Here is a 21736-nt window from a genome sequence, read left to right on the forward strand (position 1 = left end):
CCTCGCCTGTACATACAAGACTGATTGGGGGTCTTAAATTATCTAAGGATTGGGGTGTAATGTAGTGTGTATTATTTAATCATGTAGAGAACGGAGTTTATAAAATTCCCGTTGAAAAAAAACTAATAAGTCATTTTCAACATTTACGTATAACTGTGGAGCTGCGAACATAAAAGCTCCAGCTCAACTTCTCCCACCCCTTTTTCAGGGGGTTAAAAAACCCGGCCTAATAGTAAATCGCGCCGGGCTTGTCCGTCAATACCATTACGGTATAACGGCTTCTCCGTCATAAAGCGCTTTCAGCGCGGCAGATGTCCGGTAAATCTTTACGGCTCTTATCCCGGACGCCGCGGGAAACACCGCCGGACAGACGGAACAACATTATATTAAAAAGTTTTAGAAATTCTGATGATGAACTCGGGTTGAGTTCGAAACCTATCAGCGTAGTGTTGTGGTGGTGATTTGTGTGACGTGTGTGTATTCTTATAGCTTGGAGGTGGACCTGCATAAATAAATATTTGTTGACTTGCCTTGATTGACGTAGCTATCGTAAGGTCGCGGGTGAGCAAAGTAATTGTTCACAGTGCCCTTAGTGTAAGTTTTCTGTTACAAAATACGTCTCGATCGCGTTCGCGTTAAAATCTCAATTTGTATGGAAACACGAACATCGCAAACGTTCCGCTAGAGGCGCTGTTCGTGTTTCCATAAAAATTGAGATTTTAACGCGAACGCGATCGAGACGTATTTTGTAACCGAAAACTTACACTAGGGGTACAGACGGTACAGTTCGTTAAAAAAATACAGTTATAGTCCAACTTATATGCTTTATCCACGGTATTCTTGGTATCGCTTACTTACAGCTTGCCGTGGCGCTTATGCTGAGTGGGGACCTATTTAGAGCTTGTGCACACTAGTGTTTTTTTATTACATACTTTTATTTACATAGCAATACAGTAATTCATAATACACTGTGAAACTACATACATCAAACAAATAAAATTAAACAATATATAACATAACAAAATAAAGATCAAAAACCACTCCATCACCTCACAAATTTTACACATTATGTCATCTCACAAGTTTTTGCCGGCGGTTTCTCGGCGGAGCGGGAACGTGGCGGGCACGCGGCGTGCACGCGGGAAGCACGCTGCGGTACCTCCGCGATTATATGCGCGGTGCCGTCCCGTGGACGCGCCGATTAAGCCACACGTACGCCGTACGGTCATACACGGTCCGCGCCACCGCGGCGGCGCGCTGCCGGCACGCTGGCGGCATAATCGCGGAGATACCGCAGCGTGCTCGCCGCGCTCCCACTCCGCCGAGTAGAGAAACCGCTGGCAAAAACGCCAGTGTGCACAAGCTCTTAGCCTCATGTACACATTGCGATGTTTTTATGTCGTTAAACAAATAATATTTTTCTAAGGATTTTGTGATTCCTACGGAATTTCGTAAGCAGGTGTATTTTTAACTTAGGCTGCTATTTACTATTAAACTACTAAAATTCTCAAGAAAACTTAGCCATAATAGTTTTCTTTGTAAATTTAATATAATATAACAAAAAAATGCGTTTTAAAATCAAATATATCGCAAACGAACAAAGGTGTCTTAAATCTATTCTCATTCATTTGCTTTTAGAGTTTAGACCCATAACGAAATATTTTGTTGTAGTTTTTGATACAACATGATGCTCGTCGATGTACGTGGCCGTGTGTCCGGCACGTTTCAACAGAAAAGCGTGAACTGGCGAATGATCTTCCAAAGGATTATCTATCTCGCGCTAAACCACTGATTTGTTCAGCCTACATTATACGAGTTTCCGGGACGGCGGCAGATTCTTTTACTGCCCAAGTTTTCTTTTAAAGCTTGTGCTGAAAAATAGTGGCGTGTTAATTTAAAAACAAGTTTGGCTTTAAGCCAAAGTAAAGTATTAAAGTTTGAAGATTTTTAAGAGTTTTGGGTATGGATGTTTGTCTTATTATGGCGCCCACGTGGTATCGTAATGACTAGTGCACCAACCCAATGAAGTTACAGGAATTTATGCGCCTGAAATGAATTTTAGAAAATTCGAGAATTATTGTAGCCAGATTCAAGTAGGTACGTCGAGGAAAGCGACAACCATATGCCTTTCAAAACGGGATCAAAAAGGAAATAAAACATGTATGAGCATGCGTGTGCTGCCGCTACGTTCAAGCTTGGTTCAAGCCAAGTTCAAGCACTTAAATGTGACAAGGTACTAGTACTAATACTCTTTGATGCTTTGAGAAATACTCTTTGATGTGACAATTCCACAAAGAAACTGGCGCCCCCGTTAAACACAACCTTCTTTGTCCCAGTGCTTTCCCAGTGATACAAGCGCACCATAAATTAAAAGCATAATCAACCTCTAACCTTAATCACAAACATGCGGACCTGCGTTTAAAAAAACTCATCTGTCAAACCAATGTCAAAGCACGGGATTGATGCGGGCAAAGAGTATAAGTACCTATGTAGGAAAAGAGTGGCAACTCTATGGCCAAATTTGCATGTATGGTAACAAGCGCTAACTGGTGGCGTAATGAAAGAACTAATTCTGACATAACACACACATGCACATGCACGCACACAACAAGCTTGACGTCCATAAAGCCCAGTTTAGACCTGTAAGAAAAATTGCGCAAGTTGCATTACATCGCGAGGCCGGAAAGCAAACAAGTTTATGGTGGTCACTTCACTTGGTCAGCCGAGTGGCGCATTGTAATACAACTTGCACGATTTTTCTTGCAGATCTAAGCTGAACTTAATATTTTTTTTATTTCCTTTTCTTCATTTCTTCGGTGTAAATAATTTTTTGTTAGTTTTGTACCTATTGGTTTTGGAACTTAATCTTTTTGTGTACGGAGGGCAGCGTTGCTACTGTTGTAAAGCAGTTTCAACTTTTGCGGGTGACATCGATTTACATATTTTGTGTTGTGCCTACCAATTTGTTACTGTTCCCAATAAAGAGTTAGGTAGGCAGGCCGCACTACGGTTAAACTGTCGCGGTGACTTTGTGAATCAAGTAAACTTAAAGCAGCCAGTGCGGCCGCTTGCATTAGTTTACTTGATTCACAAAGTCACGCGGTTAAAAACCGCGGCGGCTTAGCCGTAGTGCGGCCTATCCACAAGAAGAAATTATTTGAACATTAAACTACCGTGACTCACTCATATTAAATGATATTGTAACGGATAACTCACGTCTTAAACCGAGTTTAGCTCGACATGTTTCGGGCTATTTCGTAGCCCTTCTTCTCAGGAGCACGCGACTCGGCGGCTGCCGCAACACGTACACCCGCACCCGGGGAAATAGCCCGAAACATGTCGAGCTGAACTCGGTTTAAGACGTGAGTTATACGTTACAATATCATTTAATATGAGATAAATTATTATTATAATAAACATGTATCCAGCCATAGTAGACGGTCTGCTTTATTGCGATTCGACATAGAATGTTTTGATAAAGACACCAAGCACACTTAATCATGATAATATTATATATCTATCACAGGATCACGAGAAAGTTACAGTAATGAATTAAACGTGGATATTTCACATGAGTATTTTTTACTGTTTAAATTGATTTTAGTTTGTAATTAAAGACAAAAATGCTTTTAAGGCATTGCTCGAACAACGAGTAGGTTAGGTACCTAAGGTTAGTGGCAATATCATAAATTAAAAAAAGACAATATAACACCACAATTTTCATTTTCGTTTATTGTATAGATAGATCTAATTATAATACAATAATTTGTCAATCTGTCAATTGTTCAAAGGTTAACTGGAAGATATCCTCTAAGGAACGAGTTTTTTTCGTACATTTTAGTATCCTAGTGTGTTTTATGTACGTACAATAAAGAGTTTTACAATACAATTTGTGGTTCCTAGTTTTTTTAAGTGATCTCATCGATTTGCCTGCATTCACAATGGCATTGTATCTATACAATCACTTTATCTGTTTTTATTCTCATAATAATAATAGATTTATTTTCCGATCAACTTGGATAAAATTGTTAGTATTAGATTACATTTCATAGACTTATAGCTAAGGTTAGTTAACGAGTTTACAAATTCAAATTAAATTCAAACAAATGGTACCTAAACTTAGGCATTAGATAGCGCCTCAACCCCCAACCAATTTCATTAGTGTATTTTGTAGTCTATTTTTCAAAGGAAATAGGAAGTAGAGTCGTTATTCTATATTATTATTAACCTTCCAAGACATACAGTTATAATCTGCTTCTACTACGAACTCGTTACTACTCTTTATGGCTCTCACATTGCATGAATAACAAATCAACAAAAACTTGTATCAATGTCTTAATTCCGTCCTTAACGTTTTTAAAATGGCATTAACAATTATAAAATGCACAGCCAGGATCTGTCCTGCATTTCACAAAAATAAGCTTTTAAGTCATACGACGGATAGCAAAAACAAGTTTTTATGTATTTTTGTTAATTACATAAAAGCTTATTTTTACACATTGCACTACATCCTTTCCAAACTTTTGCAAACAGCCCACCCGCAAAAACACATGATCGTTTAGCTGACTCTTAAAGGCTTTTAGTATGTGTTTTACATTAATTCAAGGGGCAGACCAATATTCTCTGAGATTCCACAGAAGCAGCATTTTTTTCCTTAATTTTTAATCAAAAAAGATAAGAGACTGCAAACAATTATTTTCATGCACATGTTGCTATCTCTGTGTGACCATTTTCATTATATTTTAGTTATAGATGAGGGCTCGCCCGCCCTTCGCACTCCTTAGTTGTAAAATCTTAAATAATAAAGATTATTAACTAAGTAATTAGAAAATGTTGTAATGTTATCCTTATTAATAATAAACCAGTTATTTTTTTTTAAAGTGAGAGGTCTACTGGCCTGGAAGACCCTTAAATTTTTCATAGAGCAACTAGCCTTACTTAGCCTTTACCATATTTTTTCTTCAAGTAATTTTCAGAGCATTTTGGTGCGGGCCACAAGAAAGGTGGGGAGCAAGAAGAAGCTGGCTATCCACCTTATTTAAAAAAAACCGGCCAAGTGCGAGTTGGACTCGGGCACATAGGTTTGTAGGTATTTATGAATATCCAGTGTTAGCAGAGCCCCGCTCCTAAGCAAAATGTACGCAATGTGGGGTCACTTTTAGATGGTTTATTGACATAGACACAGACATAAAAAAAATAAGATTTTTTTAGAGTTTTTCTTATTGCTATAAGAGATACCTTCATACAAAATTTCCAGTTTATAGGACACCCGGAAGTACCCTATAAGTTTCTTGATTAAGGCAATTAATATGGAAACACCTTTTTTAATGACTATTTCTTTTGATTTCGTTGACTAGAAGTTCGATTTTTCACAGCTTCAAGAGACTCAAGACCTTAGTGTATGGTTTTAATTTCAAATTGGCAGTGTGCCACACGAGACCCATTATTCAAGACTATCTTTTTGAATAATTTATTGAATCAGGCGTTACTTTGCGGAGGTCCATATCAATGAACTAAAATAATTTCCTTGCTCACCCGCGACCTTACAGCTAAGCTTATGCAAAATATGCGTGTTAATGCAGTTCCTCCACCTCCACACTGTAAGAACACACACAAATCACACAAACCCATCTATCACCACCACCACACTACACTGACGCGTTTCGAACTCAAACAGAGCTCATCTTCAGAGTGACACAACCGTACACCATGCTACCAGTTGTTAGACTATCTTTTTGTATTTTTTTGAATGTAGAATTTTTTGGACTATTAGGTACCGACGAGGCTTGAATCATGAACTGTTTTAAATTTTGTCAATTTAAGGGTAAGTTTGGGTCTCTAGTAAGCTTGGGTTGAATGCGTCGTATAAGAAAGTTTAACTTGAGTAAAAAAATCGGAATATTCCGTATTTTTGATTACATAAGACCGTCTAAACAAAACAAAATTTACGGTGAGCTATTTGGTGCTCGTAAAGGGCAGTTGAATAAGTTTTTGGGAAAAATTTCTTTTCGAATACTAGTATTTTTGTTGACTGTACTGGCATTGTCATGCAAACTACATTTCCGTATCAAATTTCAAGTCGCTGCCATTAACTGTTGACTGTGCTGTTGAGGAGTTCCGTCTTGCGGAGACGATCTTGCCGGACTATCAGGATGTCAATGTTAGATTCTTGTGTTTTCACCAAGTTTATATAGGTACTAGCTTTTGCCCGAGGCTTCGCCTGCGTGGAATTCGGTTATCGCGCGCTGTTCCCTCGGGAACTGTGCATTTTTCCGGAGTTAAAAGTAGCCTGTGTCTATGTCTAAATCACAGCTTTTACGCCGTATGCCTTAGGTTTTTTTTCCGAAGCAATAAAGGGAATGTAAAAATATGTGTCTGCCACTGCGGTGTTTTTTAACATACTCTATGCTTACTGCCTGGATGATTAAACAATGTTTTTTTTGTTCTTTATATTCTAAATTTTGAAAATAAATGTGTTTAGGGACTAAAACAACTAAGTACTACTGTGTAAGATTCCATAGACAGAGAGTGCCTGTACGCCCTTTAAACCTCAAGGTATCGAAAGGATCGTGAGTAAATTTAATACCCCAGCTGGTTTTCCCTTGAAATGTCGACTAACTTTTAATCAAATATCAGTTAAAAAAGTCAATGTTTCCTATTTTTTCATTTAATCGAATATTCATTACCTCGAATGACTACAACGAGTATTTTAAGCCAATAATAATCCTTATACTGTTTAAGGTCTTAATAGGAGCGTGCTAGTATGCTCTCTGCTATATTCTTAAAAATAAAAATCCTTAAAAAAAATACATCCTTAAGAGGTAAAACGTGGTTAGCGAAACTTGCAGTCTTCTCATTGTTAGTATAATTTTTGAACCCAAGATCGTCTGTGTCATAAACATAAAAATGTACACATGTAGTGAAATTGACATTTCGTCAAAGATAGGCGATTTGACGATTGCATCTGGGTACAAATATGTAGTTTCAAAAAATTCTGATATGTACTGCGCCAATTTTTCGAAGTAACTCCGTTCATTTATCTTATCTTGCCATAAGACATAGTTTAATTTTTCACTTTCAAGAGCTGTCTTCTTATCTGGGGGTACGGTAGTACCCCCGCCAAGTCCAGCAAAAAAGCGGGATGGCCATACCATTTCACTTTCATTAAGCTTCAATTTCTTCGCACTTGTTTTTTTTTTCAGTAGATAGTCGATAGTTTTATCTGTAACGTTTTAAATAATATAAGTAATTTTTACAGTATAGGTATAGTAAGAGTAATCAAAAGTAACTGGCAACGTTTTGTTCCAAAAGATGCAGTTCTTATAGGACGTTGATGAACAGATCCAACGCGAACGAAGTCGCGGCCAGAGGCTAGTGTAACTATAATAGGATTCACTGTAATTCACATAATAGGTACTGTGACACGACTTAGAACGTGCCTCAAAATTTGACAGACGTTGGACAGAGAGAAATAAATAAATGAAGCTAGGGTTTACAACATGGATTTGGCGCCCAGGGCCCTGAACCCTGGTTTGCCCAAGATCTGGCCCTGAAATTTACAGTAAGCCTAGAAGAAGAAGTAAGAATATTTATAATACTTTACCTGCATCATAATTTTCATGTCGATGTTAGAGTATGGTTCTGTTTATCCAATGTCAAACAGGTCTTTGCTGTAGAAAAAATACAATAATAAGTATATTATTCAATATTATTCTATACTAGCTGTTGCCCGCGGCTTCGCCCCAGTGTATATTTCTAAGTTTTCTTCCATAAAAACCTTCTCCTGACAATAACGAACACAACAAAATAAGAATAAGCGAAATCGGTCCAGCCGTTCCCGAGTTTTGTGCTTAGCAACATATTTTCCGATTCATTTTTATTTATATAGATTATTCATCTAAACAGCGACCAGGAATATAAAAATCTATTTAAGGGCGTACCCCTTCAATTAGGCTTAATACCAAATCGGTCTGCGCTCGGCACGTGCTGTGAATACTGACATGTCGGACTGGATCAGGAATCAGCATAAACCAATCTTCGCGCTTAAAAGCATTTTCGATCCCACTTCTGGCATCGACCAGAATGGAGGTGAAGATATGGCTAAAGCTGAAGGTTAGCATAGGTATGCCTAATAAGCACTAAGAGCAACATAATTAACTATGAACTATGCAATTTGACGTAACAAAACTTTTTTTTTATAAGAGGGAGGAAAACAAGCATGCGGTCATATATTCTATGTGCTTCCCTTCCTGGGTATCAAACTATCTCCTTTCATACCAAATTTCATCTCAAGTGTAAGCGTGGAAAAGTAATATAATAGTATATACTTTCGCATTTATAACATTACTAGCTTTTACCCGCGGCTTCGCACGCGTAAACTATTCGGTCTGGTAGTTGCAATTGAAATTTTCGGGATTTTACAAAATTCCCCTGGAAATTTCCATAATTTATATCGTGGTCTTCATTGAGGTTGTGTTGTGAATAACTGTACAAAATTCAAGACTCTAAACCCAGTAATGAAATTACAATTGTTTTCCCAATTCAAATTCAAAATTCAAATTCAAATCATTCATTTATCATTTCTGGCCCAGTGGTTGTTATTTCGAGATTTTATCCCTAAATATCCCGTGGGAATATCGGGTCAAAAGTCGCTTATGTGTTATTCCAGAGATCCAGCTACCTATATATCAAATTTCATGACTCTAAGCCAAGCGGTTATTATTTCAAAATTTTATCCCTATCCCGTGGGAATATCGGGAGAAAAAATAACATATGTGTTATCCCAGAGGTGCAGCTATCCACATAGCAAATTTCATGGCTCTAAGCCTAGTGGTTGTTATTTCGAGATTTTATCCCTTAGTATCCCGTGGGAATATCGGGTCAAAAAGTCGCTTATGAGTTATTTCAGACATTCAGCTACCTACATACCAAATTTCATGACTCTAAGCCCAGCGGTTGTTATTTCAAGATTTTATCCTTATCCCGAGGGAATATCGGGATAAAAAGTATCCTATGTTTTAATCCAGGCTATAGACTAACTTTTCGCCAAATTCCATCCAAATCCGTCCCGTCCGACCGTCCATTGCTATCCCGTGGGAACTATGTAATTTTCTAGGATAAAAACAATCCTATGTTCTTCCCCGTGACTCAAACTATCTATATGCCGAATTTCATCTAAATCGGTTCAGCGGTTTAGACGTGATGAGGTCATCGATGGATGAGGTACATCACCATCATCATATCAGCCGTAGGAGACTGTCGGACATTCTTTCGGACGTTTGTTTGGAAGTGGCTTGCATCCACCGTGAACCCGCGACTTTAACCACCACCATCACCATGGTCATTTGTCCATCTCGTCTCGTCTTTGGTAGACGTTCTACGCTGTGCTTGCCGATCCGCAATTTCCATTCGAGAACTTTTCGGCCTTAGGGTAAAAGTATCAAAATATTTTAGATGTTTAGCTATCTACATACCAAATTTCATCCAAATCCGTTTAGTTACTACAGCGTGAAGGAAGAAGTAAGTAATAAAATTTCCCGTGGCAATTCCCGAAAATTACAATGGGATAAAGCCGTGGTGGCCTAGTGGTTTGACCTATCGCCTCTCAAGCAAAGGGTCGTGGATTCAATTCCCCGGCCGTGCGGAATTACATTTGAAATTTACCACGAGCTTTGCGGTGAAGGAAAACATCGTGAGGAAACCTGCACAAACCTGCGAAGCAATTCAATGGTGCGTGTGAAGTTCCCAATCCGCACTGGGCCCTTGTGGGAACTATCGCCCAAGCCCTCTTGTTCTGAGAGGCCTGTGCCCAGCAGTGGGACGTATATAGGCTGGGATGATGATGACTAATAATTCTCAAGCAATCTTAGCTGTAAAAAGTAGCCTATGTGTTATTCCAGGTCTCCAGCTATGTATCTACATACATATCAAATTTCATCCAAATCTGTCCAGCCGTTTAAGCGTGAAGGAGTAACAAACACACACACATATGCAAACTTTCGCATTTATAATATCAGTCCTGGATTTGTCAATAGGCCGTATATAGGCCGCGGCAGCGGCCTAGGGGCGGCAGATTTCAATGAGAAAATTGTTTTAGAAAGTTACATAGGGCGGCGGATATAAAGTGGCCTACACTCCTAAAAAACATAAATCCGCCACTGTAATATTAGTAGAAAGTTAAAAGTTGCTTACATTTTATATTAACAGGTGGTACTGTTCCACGCGGACGAAGTCGCGGGCAAAAGCTAGTTGCTGTATAAATTAGGAGACTGCCTGTTGTTATCCTTTCCTTTGTTATTGAAATTTTTCATATGATCACTTTCTTATAGCTCGTCGTAACAGTGACGTAACAGCAATCAGGTCTTCTCTCCGATGTGGGAACTGTGAAGTGGCACACATTGTTTGCACTGCAATTACGTACAATAATATTTATATGTCAATGCATAATATAAAAAAAAACTAAAAGTATCTGTGTCTAATGTTAGTATAAAATAAGCACAATTTTTATTGTTCTTTCGACTCCGTACCTACAGCCTAAAGTAATATGTCAATGTGAAAGCACCGGTATATAGATACCAAAGAATTTACAATACGATAATAGGTGTAGGTCAGCCACAAGCGGTTATGATGCACAAGGCGGCTTTCAGATGCTATTTTCACATTTCATTAAGCTTAATGATATTACTTAGTTCAATAAAATCATGGTTATCTAGTGGTTTGACCTACGGCCTCTCAAGCATAGGATCATGGGTTGAAACATGTACTTAATTTCGCACGTAAAATTCACATGCGAAATTACATATAACCAAACCACAAGCTTTACGATGATGGAAAACATTGTTAGGAAACTGCACACACCTGCAAAACAATTCAGTGGTGTGTGTATGGCCCAAGCTCTCTCGTTCTAAGAGGAGACCTGTGCCGAGCAGTGAAATGTGTACTTATAGGCTGGGATGATCACTAAGGGAATCAAAACTTGCCTTCAATTTGAACTCTCTTCTAACTGAATTTAAATCCTAAATAACTCCATAATTAATATTATTTCACCAACCTGGCCAGAAACTATCTTCCAGTGACACCAGTCAGTGGAATGAGCACAATATGAGACAAGCGCGCCCTTTAGCGTCGTCTCTATGCACAGACACTGAAGTTGTCCCGCGCATGTTCCACAGGATGGGAATCAGTCTTTCAGTCTGCAATGGAAGAAAAAATGTGACAAAAGCTAGATGCAAAGGGCTAGTTCTCAGAATATAACCATAAGCGGCTGGAATGCACAAGAAAATTATTTGATTTAGAAAATGCTTAATTGCATATATATGCAATTAAGCATCCACATGCATTAAGGATAAGTAATCCACTCCCAGCCACATGTAACGAATCGTTCGTGTACTGAAATTAACCACATGTAGGTGTATAAGAAATGATGCCTCAACGACTATACATATTCTAACCAAAGCAAGCTCTACGTAACCAACTTTAGTTACAGTTCTCTTGCTCGGCTCTTCTCTTCTTGAATACGAAATGTTTCAATGGTATTTTAATTTCTTACGCTTGAGTACAAACAAACTTTGTTCAATTTTTACAACACAACAGGGAGGGGGGCTACTACGAAAGTCGAAAATCGAAGTACGTATTCTGATCCCTCTTACTATTAGCGATTTTGTATTGAAATTAATTAATACTATTTGCTTGTGATTTGTTGTGTAAAAACATTTACTATACCATTGTATCGCTAAATGTTATTAGCTTTCGTTTCTGTATCGAATCCTGTTGTTTTTAACTTCAATAATATGTTAGTACATGGGCGACCGAGCTTTGCTCGGGCTAAAACTCGATAACAAGCGTTTTCCCAGAGATAAGACCAAGCTAGATTTTTCCGAGATCCACGAAATATATTTATATACCTATATAAGAATTAGATTCAAAAATATCCAAATACCTTTTATTAACCCCAAAATACGATCAAAATCCCTGGGCTGGCTGACAACCCATATTTTTTTTTATTACTTACCACAACAAAGAAGTAGAAGAAGTCCAAAATGGTTGCCTGAAGGCTACCTTCCTAACTACCTTATAATATTATATTTATTATCTAGTCTTCTATCATACAAAATTCTCGTGTGGGTCCACAGTGTTTGTAAACAAACAAACTCCTCTGAAACGGCTTGAACGATTTTTATGATTTTTTTCGTGTATATTCGGTAGGTCTGAGAATAGGACGTAAACTATTTTTCATACTTCTACGCGGACGGAGTCGCGGGCAACAGCTAATATTTGTATGATATACCTTACCGTCCGTTCTAACTTTCCCGACCTGATGTGAAAAAAATAATAATAATATAATAATTCATTTATTTACTTGAAAAGAACCTTTTTTTTATCAAATGCATGGCATGATAATCGAAAGCCAATATATACCGATTTGCTTTTCCCGACCCGTTAAGTGTTAGGTACAGTTGCGGCCACAAACATGCGCAAGCCGAGCATGCCGCGGCAGCTGCCAGCGCAGCGCCAGGATCAAATTAGGTACTTTATAAATGCTAAACTATAGGTTGAACAAACTTAAGAATACTAACCTCCATCCAACCATACCATACCAACCATACACGAAAACCAAGGCCGGTATTGACATGCCGGTAATTATCTAGTGGGTATTTATCGGGTCGGGAGTGATCTTCGCGGGACTATGCATGCCGAGGGGCTAGCAGGGCTACTACGAAACTCGAAACTCGAAGTTCGTATCGTACCGTCCCTCTCGCTCTCGTATTAAATAGTGTAAGTGTCAGAGGGACCGCACGACACGAACTTCGAGTTTCGGAGTAGCCCTGCAGGGCTACTACAAAATTCGAAAATCGAAGTTCGTGTCGTACCGTCCCTTTCACTCTCGTATTAAATAATATTAATTAGCGTCAGCGGGACGGCAAGATACGAAGTTCGAATTTTGCACTTCGTAGTGTAGGGCCTGCAATGCATAGTGATTGATGTGTCGGGTCGACTCGACTCGCTTTATGAATTCGATTACACTTATTGCGATTTGCTCAATGTTGAGTTGGATTGTATCCCACCCAATTTCTGTTCAAGCTGGCGCAGGGCGCCACATTCAAAAAAATAATGTAGACGAAACAGCGGGTCAGATACGAGCAAGACTATGCCGCATAACCCTTCGCTCTTACCAGTCCAGATAAAATAGCCTGACTAGTGTTCAAATTTCAATATTATTATGAGAAAGGCAAACATTTGTACTGTAGTATTGTACTCCATGAGGCTTCATCTAGCTATCTTGAGTTCAATTCGAGTTATGTAAATAGGTGAACTTGAGTACTCGAGCTGTTTTCTCTAATCTGTCTTAATGTTTAAATATACCTGCATATATAATCGTATTGTATACTTACTTAAAGCTTCACTTCACAGCCGAAACACAATATTTTTCCTTAGGTGCACTCATGTTGTAGGTGTAACAACAAAATTCACAAAATAAAAAAAGATCTTACTTCACAAAACGATACTAATAAATATAAATAAACTAATATTTATAATAAAAAACAAACTTTATATAATAAAATCAGCAATAAACTGAGAAAACTTAAAAAATGCATAAACTGTCACTGTCACGATAGGCATAGCCAATTAGCCAGACAGCGGAAACCGGAAACACTGAATTTGTCTGGTCGACGTTTGACACATTTTTGTCAATTTAGTACCTTCATTATGGCGTCAGGGGCGCTGAAGTGTACGTAAAAAGTGACGTTTTAAGTGTACCCCCACTGGATGCGGGCCGCGGGCTCTCGGGACTTCAGTAATGAAGCTAATTCATCAGGATGTAACATACCGTGTATAATTTAAATATAAAATGTAAATAGCATGTATGGTTGTCAAATTCCAGTAACTTCAGAACCGCAAGGTTAGTTTTTATGGGCTTTATATTTATAACTCGCAATGTTGGTAGGTTGGTATGGTATCTAATTCACGCAAAAGTAAATAAGATCCAGTTAAATGTAAGTGTGTATGTATATACGATATCATTCAAAAATAAATAAAGTTACACATAATTCACAAATTACTGTATTGTTGCTGGATCGTACTTGTGATGTTGATGCAATGAAATTAAATCAGTAAAATGAAGATACAACTTTTTTTTGTTTATGTGGCACTGGCGGCGAGGCACTTTGCCAATGTCAAATAAAAATTAAATGTGAAAGTGAAAAAAAGACCAGATGACCAAATTTAGATGACCAGATGGCCTAGTTAGAGAACCTGACTACGAAGCTTGAGGTCCCGAGTTCGATTCCCGTGTCGGGGCAGATATTTGTATGAAAAATACGAATGTTTGTTCTCGGGTCTTGGGTGTTTAATATGTATTTAAGTATGTATCTATCTATATCAAGATAATTATATTTATCCGTTGCTTATAGTACCCATAACACAAGCCTTGCTAAGCTGACTTTGGGACTAGGTCAATTGGTGGGAATTGTCCCGTCATATTTATTTATTTATTTAAAAATAAAATTACTTAACCGCAAAAATACTTTGTTCTTTATAGAACTAGTTAAGAACAAACGAATTTTTTGCTAGCTTCAAATTTGTGCAAAAAGCCCTAGTCCGACACACACTGGGCTGATTTTGAAGCTGCCAAGAATGTGCATTCGCTTTTTACCCGACGCATAGCAGAAGCCCGGTGCATCAGCTGCAGCGCGTTTGCACTTTCCCATGCATTTTCACCGTCATTGCTGTCGCCCCAGATATGTTAAGAGTATGTGCACACGAATGCAAAGATATATTAGATATTCGTCCATATCCCCACTATTGGGGGGTAGTCAGAAAAAATCAAGCACGTGGAAGATTTTTAGGGTTCCGGAGGCAAAATGGCAAAAACGGAACTCTGGTATCCGTCCGTATGTCACAGGCATTTTACTCGAAAATTTGGAGTACAGATGTCTTGTCAAAGCCGCTATTTAGTTTTGTAGTTAAATTATAAAAATAAATATTTATGGAGTGCCCCTCCATACACGTAACATAAATTGTTTTTTTTTTAACTCTCCTCAACGTGTGGCACATAGTTCGACAGCTCTTTTGAACAGATAGTACGGTTTCTCAAAAACTTTTTTGATTAAGTGAAGATTTCCGGAAATAATCGCTCCCAAAGTAGCGAAAATTGTGCCCCCCCCCCTCTATCTTGTAAACCGTTCGTCCAAAACATATGCAAAAAAATATGGAAAGGTAACGCTTAATAAATACTTTCAACTTTCAATCGGATATACCTTTTTTGAGTTATTGCCGAAAAACTGCGCTTCTCAAAAAAAGGACGTATGTGCCGTGAAGATACGCTCTTTTTCCGGTAATAGATTTTAAGACTTTAGTACCTAAGTGTTTTAATTGTGCTATAACGCACATAATATTACTTGATTTTTTTCGTAATGGCTACGGAATCCTATCTTGGGCGTGGCGGTTTTATTTTATTATGAGAGGGGGAAATGCTCATGATCACCACCGCCTATGAGTACAGTCACCAGCATTAATATCTGCCACAGCGGAGCGTGCAAAAATATCTGACACGTCCTTCCGGCCCTAGAGAGTCGCAACAGATATTTATGCACGCTTGTTGTGTCAGATATTGGTGCTGGTGACTGTACCAACTACTCAAGGAGAAGTAAGAAGAAGAAGTCGAAGTTTCGTATTCGTACCTATACGATGTGATTTCTATAGAAATACCAAGGAAATACTGAACGAGCGAAAGTTTGTAAATCTGTTTCTTTGTTACCTCATCACGTCTAAACCGCTGAACCTATTCAAATGAATTCTTGCAGGTGGTAGGACCTTGTGCAAGGTCCGCCCGGATTGCTACCACCATCTTGCTCGCTAATCCTGCCGTGAAGCAGCAGTGCTTGCACTGTTGTGTTTCGGCGTGGAGAGTGAGACAGCCGGTGAAATTACTGGCACGTGAGGTATCCCATCTTAGACCTCTAGGTTGGCAACGCGTCTGCAATTCCCCTGGTGTTGCAGATGTTTATGGGCGGTGGTGATCTCTTACCATCAGGAGACCCACTTGCTCGTTTGCCATCCAATCGAATAAAAAAAAAAAAAAATTCGGCATACACATATTTTGAGTCCCGGGGATGAACGTAGAATAGTTTTTATCCCGGAAAATTGCGAAGTGCCCGCGGGTAAGCGGTAAACAAATTGTACGCGGACGGAGTTGCGGGAAAGAAACTAGTAGCAAAATAATAGCAAAATAGGCGTATTATTAATTAGGTGTATCCGTATATTTCGGAAGTCCATATCAATGAACCGTAATATTTTTACTTTTTATCTTCGCTACCAACTGCCACCTACGTCTATCTGATACATATATATTGCACGCTGAACCCACCCTTCTCTTCCATAGAAAACAATACATAGGGCAGAAGTACCGTTTGTGGCCACTGTACCGTTTATGGCCATATATACGTTTGAAAAAAACTCACTGAACATATTATTTTAATACCATAGCTTTTTATATATGACTTCAAAAGTCAACTGGCCAAAACCGGTACTTCTGCCCTATATAAACGCGTCGGTCACCTCTCGCCGGCGGCGGGGTCAGAGAAACCAGGGCCTTAGCGCTGCTCGTACTATTTTTAACCCCCGACGCAAAAAGAGGGGTGTTATTTTAATAAACGTCCAGCCGTTCCGTGCAAACCGCGTCAGTGAGCGTAGGACCTTAATCCTACTAATATTATAAATATGAAAGTTTGTGAGCGAGTGAGTGAGTGAGTGAGTATGTTTGTTATTTCTTCACGCTGAAATGGCTGGACGGATTTGGATGAAGTTTGGCAAAAAGTTAGTTTTTATCCCGATGTTCCTACGGGATAGGTATATAAAATCTTGAAATAACAACCGCTGGGCTTAGAGTTATGAAATTTGGTATATAGGTAGCTGGACGTCTGGAATAACACATAAGATACTTTTTATCTCGATGTTCCTACGGGATAGGGATAAAATCTCGAACTAATAACCGTTGGGCTTAGAGTCATGAAATTTGGTAAGGATGTAGATATCTGGACATCTGGAATAACCCACAGGCTACTTTTTATCCCGGTATTCCCACGGTATAGGGATAAAATCTCGAAATAACAACCGCTAGGTTTAGAGTCATGGAATTAGGCATGGGTGTTTTAATTTAACACAATGAAAACCACGATGTAATTTTAGGGAATTCCCACGAGAATTTAATAAAATCCCGGATTTTCAATTCAACTGCTGTATCCAATGATTTACGCGTGCGAAGCCGCGGGTAAACCCTAGTGTCAATGTAAAGAAGGGGACGTGCCGAAAGAAGAATGGCACATTGCTTCGGGACTGTGAACCTGTTAAACTATGGGAAACGAAGTGATTCGCATTTATCTAGTTTTTTGTCGCAGCTCCGTGGCTGACCTATGGAATGGTGGCACTGCGGGCCCGTGGTCCTGGCGGTGATACTGTTCCTGCTGGTCGGCACCGTCATCGAGCGGCAGATCGAGACCGCCTTCCAGCGCGTTGGTGAATGCCCTCACTTTATCCTCGCGACTGCACCAGGACACTAGAGGCTTCGCTATAGGCCTACGTTAGGAATTGCCCTGACATATCAGGCCTTTTTCCAGGATTGCGGCCGGACTTTCCAAGTGTCAGGCCGCTTGTAGACGTCCGTTGTTTTCACCGGATGAAGGACCGTTTTTTTGCCGGATTTTCGGTGTTGTATACCTACAATGAATGTGTGTACATGCACCGGACACTTGTCCGGCGACTAAGCCGTGCAACATCGCAAGCCCGGCAAAAAAACGGTCCGTTATCCGCTGAAACAACGGACGTCTACAAGCGGCCTAAGGGTTTAGGGTTAAGAGCGATTTCGCACTACAACGATCCGAGTCCGATTCGAATCAGCGAAAATACGGTGAGGACTTGTCCTAGAACAGATTTCTTATGTAGGGTACTTACTACAGAAATCTTATGTAGGGTACTTACTACAGAAATCTTATGTAGGGTCTTATGTACCTAGTGCGTAAGTTGCCATACACAGAGTTCTAAAAATTACTCCGGTCCATATTTTCACAGATTCGGATCAGATTCGAATTGGACGTAGGGCGAAATCGCTTTAATTTTATAAATGCGAAACTTTGGGTTTATTTTTGTGCGTGCGTGTGTTAGACAGCTGGATGTCTGGAATACCACGTAATGCTAAATAATTTATTGAATCAGGCGTTACTTAGCGGAAGTCCATATCAATGAACTAAAATAATTTCTTTGCTCACCCGCGACCTTAACACCTATGATACTTTAATCTTTCGTAACTCTTCGTATGTCAGGAATGAAAAAAAATTCATACTGGTGAAAAAAAATATTTATTACTAGTTTATTAATTTTGTTTTTTTTTTAATTTCCTTGTATGATTAAAAAAACTACAGATGTTAATAAACAATAGAAAAAGATAGCCTTGTATTTGGCACATATCTGTGTCTGAGCTTACGAGAGGTTAAATTTCGAACACTGTTAGATACAGGAAATTTGGTATTTTCAATAGGCACAACATTTAGGGATAAGTTATCGCCTTTGTACATCTTACCATCCTATGTTCTGTTATTTTCATGTGTTTTTATATACAATAAAGAGTTTTACAATACAATACAAAAACATACATTTATACGTGTAATATTTGGAAATGCCGATAAAAATTTAGTAAAATCCCGTAATTCCAATTTGAAAGAAAGAAAGAAATACACAACACAGCAATAGAAAACACTACACAAGACATTAGGGTGATACCATGCTTGTACTAGGTGGTGTCTCTGTTATATATGTACTCTGTGACAAGACACAACAATATTGGCTACCGATCTTGCCTTAGATTACGTTTCACATCTAAAATCGAGTTTAGCTCGCAATGTTTCAAGCTTATTCCCTTCCTCCCGGAAGTAATAGTATTTTGTTTCTTCTAGTGTCCCGTCACCTTCGGCCGATGCTGGCGACAGCAGAAGCGGACACAACCACGGAGCGAGAGCTGGTCAACCACGGCCTTGAGCATCCAGCAACACCCGTGCCTTCCCAAAAGTCTCTCCAGTGCACCAAGAGCAGGAGCGTAACAAACATCCCAAGTCCTCCTATAGATATGATAGGCTGAAGATAAGCGTTCATTGAGTAGATAGCAGGGTAGCCAATGCCTGCCAGGGCCAGATTTAGGGGACAGCAAACGGGGCAACAGCCTGGGGCCTTCAGAAAAGAGGGGCCCCCACAATAGAGAGATCGTTTTTTTTTTTATTCCGACGAGTAAACCCAATCAATCAGGCAATCAGTGAAATATCAAAATCTATAAAGAAAATAGTTGCACTCCTTTGTTACCTCAACGCCTCCTCGCCTCTAAATCCGGCCCTGATGCCTACCCTGGGCCTATATTACGAAGTGCAAAATTCGAACATTGTATTTTGCCGTCCCTCTGCCGCTTATATTATTTAATACGAGATTGAGAGGGACGGTACGAGATGAACTGCGAATTTCGAATTATCATAGTAGCCCTTCTGCTGTGAGGGGTGGCGAGGTGCTGCGGGGGAAACCAGCGCTGGCTGCCCTAGAATGGACCCCCCAATGCACGCCTATATGCCAAATAATAACGGCTATGTAGCTCTAGGATCCGGGGTTACGTAGTTTTATTTTGGTTTCAAACATAATATGTTGTTAGCTAGTACTTACTTTAGAGAAGTATTAAGCGTTTCTGTTAAAAAGAACTTGACTATTTTAAATAATTTATAGACCGAAATTAAGTTTGTGGTTTAAAATGTCTGTATTCAAAATATACGAAAATATAGTGATATTTTTGCGTATTATTGACTTTTTATAGCAAAACAAAACTGGATTTCCCATGGAAATTAAACCCCGGGATTGCTTCAATTGCTGGACATAATATTTGCGCGTGGAAAGCCGCGGGCAAACGTGTAGAGAAAAACAAACCGTCTTAAGAATTCAGATGTAGGTACAGCCGATCAAACTGACGCCTAACGTTTCTGACGTTTGCGATCGCAATCAAATGACAGATTTCGCATACAACGACGAGCGCCAGAAACGTTAGGCAATAGGTAGGCCTCAGATTAGATTTGTAGCATTCGAAGATGGCGGATGTAGACAATATCTAATTTTGCTATTTCTGATTCTTTGGCTAGTTGAAGTATAATTTTGATAGTGTTTTATGCGGCGATTAACCTTTACAGTGAACAGTGATCCCAAAATTCTATAGGTATTGCTCTCGTGTCTAACATTTTTTAATGCGCAAGTGGTCTCCACGTGTTTTCTGGAATTTTACTATCAAGTTGCAAGAACTACAATTACCGTACAACGTCCCTCTCAAAGAGAGTATACCTTGACACTGGCGAAATTGTCCTATTAATTAGGACAGAAAAGCCATATTTTAAAAGAGAAGAAGAAGGTAGGCCTCAGGGTGGAATTTGTGCTGCCATGCACATCCATACTTTTGTGAAGGAATCGCGTAATTTCGCTACAATTTCTGTGGAATATGTATGAAATTTCAATATGACAGCAGTAGCACAAAGGTTCCACCATGGTACGCGATTCAGTTTTCTTGACTGTACAGTAGAACCGTATTTGATTCCTGACCCATCGTAAAACGTTCCCACCAGTGTGGTTCCCACAGTATCATAATAAATTCCCCTATTTCCCCTGTCAAGCAATGCGATGTCACTATGACTTTTTGTACGAAAAGACTTCACGGTGGGTCACCATTCAGTTGGTTCGACTATACATTCAACCGATTTGATTCCTAGGCCATCACAGAATTTGTCATAATGACATTTTACGTTGTTGAATAAACATTGTTATCATCCCAGCCTATTTACGTCCCACTGCTGGGTACAGGCCTCCTCTCATAATGGGGCTTGGGCCGTAGAACCCACGCGGGCCCAGTGCGAATTGGGAACTTTACACACACCATTGAATTGCTTCGCAGGTTTGTGCAGGTTTCCTCACGATGTTTTCCTTCACCGCAAAGCTCGTGGTAAATTTCATATGTAATTTCGCACATGAATTTCGAAAAACTCAGAGGTGCGCGCTAGGGTTTGAACCCACGACCCTCTACTTGAGAGGCGATAGCCGATAGGTCAAACCACTAGACCACCAACCACGTTTGTAGACCACGTTTTTGTAACATTGTTATGGACGATTATTTACCTACCTCCTATGATAAAGTTTTGGTGGCCTACACTTTGTCACTAGCCATAAAGTCGATGTATACATATATTTGACGCTATGGCTGTATAGATCTATGCCCCTTACTGTACTAGTATTATCTCGGTTCTTTTATACCATGTTCGATGATTAGCATGCAAAGAAATTCCAATATTGTGATGACGAGGAGGAACATGAATACTTGATGACTCCCGATGTCTGCTTCTCATGAATTTATGAATTTTATTAATGTAACACTAGATTTTTTAACGGATTCACTCGTTTTTCAAAAGTAGCAGAGGGCCTACTCCGAAATTCGTAAATCGAAGTTCGTATCGTACCGTCCCTCTCACGCTCGTAGTATAAAGCGGCAATTACACTGCGTCGTTCACCTAATGCGGTCGCCGAATTTGTTTCAAACTACTGCGGCGAACGACCGTCGTCTTTACATTAGTCTGTCCGTCTACTGCGGCGGCCATATTAAGGCGGTTGCAGCTGTCGCTCGCCGAATGCGGCGACTACCGTGTTCTTTACACTTTTGCGGCCGCCGCATGCA

General features: G+C 39.5%; 2 protein-coding genes and 1 long non-coding RNA gene across 5 annotated transcripts in view; 1 reads left to right on the forward strand and 2 right to left on the reverse strand.

Moving 5' to 3' along the window:
* LOC141432896 (SCP2 sterol-binding domain-containing protein 1-like) overlaps positions 1-21736 on the reverse strand; it is a 532736-nt gene that overhangs the window by 433370 nt on the left and 77630 nt on the right. The gene's annotated exons all lie outside the window — the stretch shown is intronic.
* LOC141432857 (uncharacterized) lies at positions 3707-11710 on the reverse strand. 2 transcript variants are annotated; one of them, XR_012451875.1, is made up of 5 exons: positions 11451-11710; positions 11051-11192; positions 10192-10380; positions 7604-7670; positions 3707-7222 (listed from the first exon to the last, which is right to left on the reverse strand). It is a non-coding gene; the product is annotated as an uncharacterized lncRNA (long non-coding RNA). The 2 variants fall into 2 exon arrangements; XR_012451874.1 differs by having other exon boundaries at positions 10192-10406.
* On the forward strand, positions 13396-19809 carry LOC141432856 (uncharacterized). Of its 2 annotated transcripts, none has more exons than XM_074094656.1 (3): positions 13396-13900; positions 17397-17514; positions 18948-19809. In XM_074094656.1, the coding sequence occupies exons 2-3, from the start codon at positions 17412-17414 to the stop codon at positions 19127-19129; spliced, it is 285 nt and encodes a 94-aa protein (XP_073950757.1). In that variant the 5' UTR covers positions 13396-13900; positions 17397-17411; the 3' UTR covers positions 19130-19809. The 2 variants fall into 2 exon arrangements, with proteins under 2 accessions (XP_073950757.1, XP_073950758.1); XM_074094657.1 differs by having other exon boundaries at positions 17397-17510.

Source organism: Choristoneura fumiferana, chromosome 11 (genome assembly GCF_025370935.1).
Source record: "Choristoneura fumiferana chromosome 11, NRCan_CFum_1, whole genome shotgun sequence".
NCBI classification, from domain to species: domain Eukaryota; kingdom Metazoa; phylum Arthropoda; class Insecta; order Lepidoptera; family Tortricidae; genus Choristoneura; species Choristoneura fumiferana.

Excerpts from the sequence above, each read along its gene's own strand:
- LOC141432856 (XM_074094656.1), top strand. The coding sequence starts at position 17,412 with ATGGAATGGTGGCACTGCGGGCCCGTGGTCCTGGCGGTGATACTGTTC. Across the intron at positions 17,515-18,947 it reads GACCGCCTTCCAGCGCGTTG|TGTCCCGTCACCTTCGGCCG; the intron begins GTGAATGCCCTC and ends TGTTTCTTCTAG.